The following is a 9,129-nucleotide window of genomic DNA, read 5'->3' on the forward strand; positions in this document are numbered from 1 at the left end:
GCAACTATGCTGCTCATTGAAACTGGGCTGCCTATTGCCAGATTTGATCTTTACATTAAAGTTTACTGAGTAATAAACAAATATTTTCTAGTATGGTCCAAGTAGAGTCATTTTTGCAGCTAAAAATGGCTATTTTTGGAAATTCAAAATGGCGGACCATGGAGAAGATCCCCCTTTTCATGTATGAAAAGTGCAATTTTTCCGGTCATAATGAATACTTAAAATTTGATGCTGGTGGTAAGTATTCATGAAAAAAGTAACATTAGTGAATGGGCAGTACGAATTCTGGAAATAAACAACTAAAAATCTCAGTGTCCCTTTAAGTCCATAAATTCCCAACTTCATGAATGAAAAAAAAAATGCCTCAGCTTCCAACATGCACAAATGTCAAAAATGTGTCCACTCTATTAAGGGCCTTTGAAAAGAGTAAACAAGGAAGCTGCAAATGTGCTTAGGAACCTTCACTACCTGGCAGAGATCTGTTATCGAGCACTCCACAGGGCACCACACAGCCATGTAATACAACACACAAGAACACTTGACATTTACTGCGGAAGGAAAAACAGAATTTTACTTTTTGAAAAAAAAACAAAAAAACAAAACTGGAGCAGGTCATGGTCTTGTCTAACAGCCACAGTTGAGTGTGTTCCTTGCTTACCACTCTGAACAGCTGCAAATGCAGGATATTAAGTAAGGGTTAACGTTCGGCGAGAAGGTCGCTACCGTGGAATAGCAGCACGACAGAGAGAATCTTTAGACCCCGACGCGGAGCGGAGGGGTCTTGTTCTCTCTGAAGTGCTGCTATTCCACAAAGCGACCGACTCGCCGAAAGTTAACCCGCTTATTATATGGATATACTTAAATGATTCACACATGACGGGGACATTTCTTTAGGCCTATTTAATGTGAAGTCTAGGCTATTATAGTTTTTAATGTCAAAAGATTGTTGCTGCACAAAACAAAACAGTGCCGTTGTGGAACACCGCTAACAGTTAGGTAGCCAGGACAACAGGTGTTGTCTATCACAGCAGCTGATTAGAGTCTTGTTGAAAAGTCGCTTTAGCAGTGAAAAGTCTTGTTGCCATTGACAGCGGTCTGTTATAGACCAACCCGTCCGTTATCGAAAAATAACAGACGTGCGAACGTTGGGGAGCCCCGTTGAAATGAATGGAGCATTCGACCGATGACGTCACAACCATATAATAAGTAAGGGTTAACGTTCGGCGAGAAGGTCGCTACCGTGGAATAGCAGCACGACAGAGAGAATCTTTAGACCCCGACGCGGAGCGGAAAAACAAAACAGTGCCGTTGTGGAACACCGCTAACAGCTAGGTAGCTAGGACAAAAGGTGTTGTTTATCACAGCAGCTGATTAGAGTCTTGTTGAAAAGTCGCTTTAGCAGTGAAAAGTCTTGTTGCCATTGACAGCGGTCTGTTATAGACCAACCCGTCCGTTATCGAAAAATAACAGACGTGCGAACGTTGGGGAGCCCCGTTGAAATGAATGGAGCATTCGACCGATGACGTCACAACCATATAATAAGTCCATTTAATACAGCTACCTAAAATCAAATATACTGTTCTCTACTGCAGTGGTTCCCAACCTTTTGGGACCCATGTTTTTACTATTTTAAGCTTTGGTGACCCAACCACGCGAGCGCCCGCATGAGACGGAGTCACAAGATGCCCTCCGTTTCCTGTGATAACTTATTTTAGTTATTTTATTCCTCAATTCGTCTTTGGTCAAATATTGAATAAATGTTTAATGTAGCACTTACAATTTGTTGCGTCTATGCATTTATTAGTTAAATGCTTTGTCTTTTATTCAACATGGGCTATATATATTTAAAACGAAACCCCTTAAAATCAAGAGGGCTCCGCGACCCCCTGTGGATCTTTGGCGACCCATAAGGGGGTCCCGACCCATAGGTTGGGAACCACTGCTCTACTGAAGAAGAAGGCCCATCAGCGTCTCTACTTCCTGCGCAAACTAAAGAAGGCAAGTGTTACACCCTCCATCATGACAACATTCTACAGAGGAACCATAGAGAGCGTCGTGTCCAACTGCATCACAGTGTGGGGAGGAAGCTGCACGGAGAAAAACAGGAAGACACTCCAGCGTGTTGTGAACACAGCGAAGAAGATCATTGGAGTACCACTCCCCTCCCTGCAGGACATTTACACCACACGCCTCACCCGGAAAGCACTGATGATCATCAAAGACACAAGCCACCCTGCACACAAACTGTTCAGCCTCCTACCCTCTGGAAAGAGGTACAGGCGCCTCCGTTCCCGTACCACCAGGCTGGCGAGCAGCACAATGCACCAAGCGATCAAGATGCTGAACACTCAACCCACTCTCCCTCCACTGTCAGCCTCTAGCCAGCAAGGCCACTGACAAACCCCCCCCCCATCCCCCACCACCATATCTGCGACTGAACATTCCACCTGCACTACTATACTTGTGACTGAACTTTCGAACTTTCAACCTGCACTAACTCAAAACACGCACACACACACACACACACACACACACACACACACACACACACACACACACACACACAAGCACACTGCACTTTCTGCACTAAACTCAAACATACACACACTGACACACACACACACACACACACACACACACACACACACACACACACACACAACCACACACACACAGACACACGAACACACACACAGACGCACACCGCACCTTCTACCTGCACTAAACACATACACACACACACACACACACACACACACACACACACACACACACACACACACACACACACACACACACACACACTGCTGCTGGTGTACTTGACAGACCTTTTTAATATTTATTTTTCTTCAAATGCTACTATTACCATGTCAGAACGCTATAAAGGACTTTTTTAGGAAAAGCACAAAAGCACAACAATACCTCTTTAATGTATGTCCTCTACAAGTCTTCTGTTGTCCAGTCTTGCACTTTAAATGTCTGTATGAGCACTGTCTATGTCCATACTGTCTTAAGTCCATGTAAAAGTACTGTCTATGTCTATACTGTCTACCGTATGTCCTTACCTAGATTAGTCTATGTCTGTATGGGAAAGCAAGAAATGTAATTTCAAATTCTTTGTATGACCAGTGCATGTAAAGAAATTGACAATAAAAAAACCTACTTGACTACTACTTGACTTGACTACTGTACTGTACAGTGTGTGTGTGTGTGTGTGTGTGTGTGTGTGTGTGTGTGTGTGTGTGTGTGTGTGTGTGTGTGTGTGTGTGTGTGTGTGTGTGTGTGTGTAAGACAGTGCTATCTCTTCCTGGGGCATATGTTTGGCTAAGGCTTGCATACCATCCTAATTTCAATCAGAGGTGGTTACCCAGGGCTATGTTTTCATCAGATAAAGACTTCCTCTATCCCATTATTGTAATGTAATGTAAAATGTAAAAGATAGTAGGTCTACGTTGCAAATATAAAGGTCATAAGTTACTTCCTGCACCCTCGTCTCACCTCACCTCACAGCTAAGGGAAGTAAACCCTCTGCATCTCCTAGTGTGCTGGTAGTCAGGTGACTATAGAGCAGTATTTCCCAACCTCTCTTGACTCGTGTACCCCCTAAACCTCTTTGTTGTGCCATGAGTACCCCCTAATTCATGTTTTATATCGCTTTCCCTGTCCTGATGTGACTGCTCCATACATTTGTTATAATAATATCTTTCCAAGTACCCCCTGCAGTGTGCTCGCGTACCCCTAGTGGTACACGTACCCCTGGTTGGGAAACACTGCTATAGAGCATGATGACCATAAGCTCGATCATGATGGCGCATTGCTGCGCACTCTGCACATTTTCTGAATTTCCTAACCAGAATTGACCCAGTCGACTCCTCTGGCCCGCCCATGAAACGTCATTGTTTTCCCCTCAGAATGCTTCACCCGAGCTCGTGCGGTGCCAATCACTGCCAGTCATTAGGCACATTAATTAGCCACTACATACAGCAGGTGGGACAACCGAAGGGGGAAAACAAGCAATTTCATGAGCGGGCCCAGAGTTGCCGACTGGGTCAATGCATCACAATTGTGCACTGTGCATGCGTCCTGCTCGGTTGGCGCTGCACTGCTTCATAACCAAAGAGCCCAGTCAGTGTTGCCAGATTGGGCTGTTTCCCGCCCAATTGGGCTGCTTAGGATGGCAGTGTGCAGGTAAAAATGGCATTTCGCAGAAAAAAACCTGCCCAATTTTTGCCATAGAAATCAATAGAATTGGGCGGGACTTCGTGCGTCTAGGCGATTTTTGAGAGCATTTTGGGCGGGATTTGGTCAGACAAATCTGGCAACAACGAGCCCAGTATCAGTTGTTATACCCAAGTTACCACACTCAGCAGCCATACTGGCGAAACTATTTTGGATTAGCAAGACCAGACCCTCTGAAAATGAATGGAATAACGGGAGAAAAGGAGTGTCGGACAACTGATTGTCTCAAATCATATGGTCAAGACCACTGTTGAAAGTTGATTAGACTAGTGTGTTTAGTTGCTTCGTGTGAATTAAAATACAAGCTTTTAAAGCATCTTTTCTCACAGGCTATTTTGACAGTGCGCAGGCACAGTATTTCCATCACAGCATGAGAACAACAGTGGAGCACCAAGCTCCAAGCAAGCAAGATGACTGGAACGCCGTCCGTTCAGTTCGGCATAACGATTGGCTATTGACAATGGAGCAGTGGAACTGTTCCCATTCATCTCTATGGGGGATTTCGCCGTCTCTTCTTCATAAAACCATCTCTTACAGTATTCTATTATTACAATGTAGCAGTGAACAACATATCATATTCAAATACTAACATCAAGCACCTGGTCTATCGTTCACTGTCTGATGTCTAATGCGGTAACGTTATATGTACCTGTATTTTGTCTTTTATCATCCACATGCAAGGATGTCATGCCTCTTCGACAGCAACCCTACTTTATCTATATTATCAATACATTAACAGGAATGAAACACAAAAAACAATGACACAAAACTTATTTCCAAGTTTTAGTTAGTGTGTTTATTTAGGGTCTTCAATCAAATGCATTCTACAGTTAATGATTCTTTTAAAATTTTGACCATTTAAAAAAAACAAAAAAACACTTGGTGTGTTTTGTCTTAAATACGGAGACAAGGATACAAGTTAACGCCATGAACAAGAAGACATTGAAGTCCGGCTCGGATCCACCTCAACTCCTCTGACGCGTGATGGGATTCGAGCTTACAGTAGTAGTGGGAAATAAATAAACAAACAAACAAGACGGTTCTCACTCATTCACATACAGAGTAAAAGCTATGGTGCTCCCCGATTAACATACACCATCAGAATGGAATGCAGTTTGTTTGCCTGAGTCCTGCAAGAGTTCAACTCAATCACTTTCTCTGATTATTTTATTTTTTCAAATCTTGAATCAAATACACAAAGATAGGTGCAGGTATATTCACTAAAACCTATACTTTTGTTTTATCTTAAACACAACATTCATATAATAAACCGACAGATCATTGATCCGAATGACATTGATTAGATTACAGAATTATATAGATTGTAGAATTCTCAGAATAATCGCAGGGCAAACATAAATACGTACGATATACATAAAACTTTTTAACCCTTCACTGCTCTACGGTGGTTTGCTGTGGAACGCGAGCTCCTCAAGTTCTAGTCAAGCCTGCTGGTGCAGCTGCTGAGAAGCAGTGCTGACGAGAGCAGGACAAGACGCAACACTCAAGTCTCTCAAAAATACATTGGAAGTTGGATAGACAAAACAAAAACCATACAAAACACAAACAAAACAACAAAAACAAAACAAAACAAAAGCAACAAAACTGGAACAGTTAAAGCAAAGCACTTGCTTCAGGCATTTTGTTGTCTTAAAAAAAAGCCTTTTCAGAAAGATCATGTGTCCAGTTTGCCATCTTCTCCCTCCGCTCTCTCTCTGACTGTGGAGAGGACAAAGCAGAGATGGGAGGGAGGCCAAAATCATTTTGTCCAGTATCTGTCCCCATACAACCCAAAAACTGATTTGCACTTCAGCATTTAATACGAGACACTGTACAGTTCAGGCACCTGGGCTGCTCTATTTTCTTCACTGCACCATCTTCAGAAAAAAAGTTCAAGGACTGTGTCTTTCAACATGTCCTTCATAGACAGAGAAAGGAGTCATCATCGGCGACATTCATTTTTTGTAAAACTTGTACACGGGGCTGGTTTTTACCAATAGAAATACTAGCCATTTGTCTAGTGCACCACCAAAATCTGCCCTCTGGTCACTCCACAACTCATTCCAAAGGGGCCCCATGTCAACATTTTGCCTAGGGCCCATGAATGGGTAGACCTGCTGCTGTTTGTACTAAAAAAAAGTTCAATAAAGACGCTTTTGCACACCTCTGTAGTTGGGCAGCTCTGCGTAGGATGTTATCCCAGCACGGTTGTCATTCAAGAGCAAAGAAATCCCGCACACTGTTCATTCTACCAGCAAACTTTAATACAATGTTTCGGTCATCCGACCTTCTTCAGGTAAACAGTGTGCGGGATTTCTTTGCTCTTGACTGTACTAAGAAAAAGAAATGGGTCAGAAAAAGCTTAAGTTTGCCATGCAGGGCGGCGGTCAGGAGCGGCTTCTGGTATTCACACGCAGCAGGGGCTCACACCAGCATGTATGAGGCTTTTTTCTGGGTGTGTGAGCTGCATATGTACATGCATGTGTATGTGTGCATCTATAATCTGCATGTACTGTAACTGTATGTGTGAATGCATGTATTTTAATGTATAGTGTATGGATTTTGGTGACTTGGGTACGTGTGTGTTTAGGTTGTTTCTCAGCAGAGTTCTGTGCGTGCGACAGAGAGAGAGAGAGAGAGAGAGAGAGAGAGAGAGAGCTTGTCCATTTATCTCTTGGGTCGGTCGATGTCATCGATGGCTGCCAAAAGCTTCTGCCGGGCCTTCTTGTTAATGTGAGAGCCCAGACACACATTCACCAGGTTGGCCAGCTGCTTCATAGAGTACTCCTGCAGACAAGCAGACACACATTACATTACATTACACTACATTACATTACATTTAATTAAATTTTCAGTTACTTAAACTGATACTGCCCCATTTTTGGAAATAAGCTTATTTCACACACCCCCTTCAGTTAAATAATAGGCTTTTACCATTCTCCTATACTATACTCAAGCGGGGTGTAAAACGAGCTTATTTCCAAAAATGGGACAGTGTCCCTTTAAGTTACTTAAAAGCATCAGCTATTTTAAAGGGTACTGGTTACAGTCCCTGGAGTAATGTGGGGTAAGGTGCCTTGCTCACGGTGCGCCTCAGCTATGGATGGAGGTGTTGGGACTAGTAGTGAGAGGTCAGGGTGGGGTTTTGAACCTGTAACCTTTTACATTACATTACATTACATTACATTACATTTTAAATTGCTTTGGATAAAAGCATCAGCTATTTTAAAGGGTACTGGTTACAGTCCCTGGAGTAATGTGGGGTAAGGTGCCTTGCTCAAGGGCACTTCAGCTATGGATGGAAGTGTTGGGACTGGGGAGAGGTCAGGGTAGGGTTTTGAACCTGTAACCTTCTGATCTTAAGACCACCTCCCTAACCATTAGGCCAGGACTGCCCCATGCACACACACACACACACACGCACTTCACTTCTTTATTTGAAGGCTCTAATGACTAAATTAAGCAATTCGATTTATAATGGGGAAGGGTACTTGGAGCACAGCGTGAAACAGAGCACTGTTAAAACTCCCCTTAGACATAATAAATCGAAAACAAACCCACAGACTCAAGAGGCTTATTGCTTATCTAACACTTGAAATGAATTGCTGACACTATATCTTAGAAATTGCTGTAATAACACTTAATTCGCCGTTTGCGTCGTTCAGTTGAGGAAGTGGTTGGTTACCGCAGCAACGCCACTGGTTAGTGCGCAGGTTCATCACGCTGCCAGACACACATTTTGCCACAAAAACTCAGCGAGGTGAGATATAAAGAGGAATGAAACTCAGCGAGGTGAGATATACAGTAAAGAGGAATGAAACGTCTTTGCAATCACACTGATTGCACCATATCTGGTTGGGATGTCAGTGTGATTGCAAAGACGTTTCATTCCTCTTTACTGTATATCTCACCTCGCTGAGTTTCATTCCTCTTTATATCTCACCTCGCTGAGTTTTTGTGGCAAAATGTGTGTCTGGCAGCGTGATGAACGTGCGCACTAACCAGTGGTGTTGCTGCGGTAACCAGCCACTTCCTCAACTGAACGACGCAAACGGCGAATTAAGTGTTATTACAGCAAGGTGAGATATACAGTAAAGACCTTCAACACTCCTTTATTGTGAACCATTGTCACCACTTAAAAAATGTACTTTACATTACATGCATGTTGATCCTTCCATTCACCATAAAAGGGAGTAGACCTCTCCTTCCCCATTCCCCCCCATCACCCCCCGTACCTCGGATTATTACCACCTAAAATTAAGCTTACCACCATTACAGATTGACCAAAGTCCCTTATCTAAACACCATTTTTTTTTCAAACAAAGTAACATCAGCTGTGACCTTAAAGTAGGTGAACTCAGTTACTATCCTTGCTTCAACAAGAGTCTTAAACAGGTCAGTTTGTGCCACTATTTTTCCATCCTGCTCCAGCCTGTAACATGAAAGAGGAATGAAACGTCTTTGCAATCACACTGACATCCCAACCAGATATGGTGCAAATAAGTGCTCTTCTTGTATTCTGCCTAATGGTGTTTGTTTATGCCCGATTCACTATGGCTTGTAAATACAAATCAGCCAATCACAATTAAGATCGCAGTGTTAGATCATACATTTCCCTTTATTTCCCAGATTCAAACATTTTTTTAAGAGAATATTTTTTTAACATATGGACATTAATTACGTAATCACAGGCACAGAAAACATCACAACACCATCACAACACATCTTTTAGTGCCGAAGCAGCGTAAACACACACTCACACATGCTGTAAATAGCCCTAATGAACTCTGCAACGCCATGGGGGATATCAGCACAGGGGTATACAGCAAAAGATCGAGTCACCTTCATTAATTTAACAAGCCATACTCAGCAGCTGCAACATTCACCCAT

The 9,129-nt window shown here is 42.9% G+C and overlaps 1 protein-coding gene across 2 annotated transcripts in view; it reads right to left on the reverse strand.

The window, feature by feature from the left end:
- Positions 1-5,012: 5,012 nt before the first annotated feature.
- vps50 (VPS50 EARP/GARPII complex subunit) overlaps positions 5,013-9,129 on the reverse strand; it is a 329,813-nt gene continuing 325,696 nt past the window's right edge. For both annotated transcript variants that reach the window (XM_063185955.1, XM_063185954.1), the window contains one exon: positions 5,013-7,026. In XM_063185955.1, the coding sequence (XP_063042025.1) occupies positions 6,907-7,026 (120 nt within the window). In that variant the 3' untranslated portion in view covers positions 5,013-6,906. The remainder of the gene's footprint in view (positions 7,027-9,129) is intronic.

This window comes from Engraulis encrasicolus, chromosome 20, assembly GCF_034702125.1.
Source record: "Engraulis encrasicolus isolate BLACKSEA-1 chromosome 20, IST_EnEncr_1.0, whole genome shotgun sequence".
In the NCBI taxonomy this organism is placed as follows: domain Eukaryota; kingdom Metazoa; phylum Chordata; class Actinopteri; order Clupeiformes; family Engraulidae; genus Engraulis; species Engraulis encrasicolus.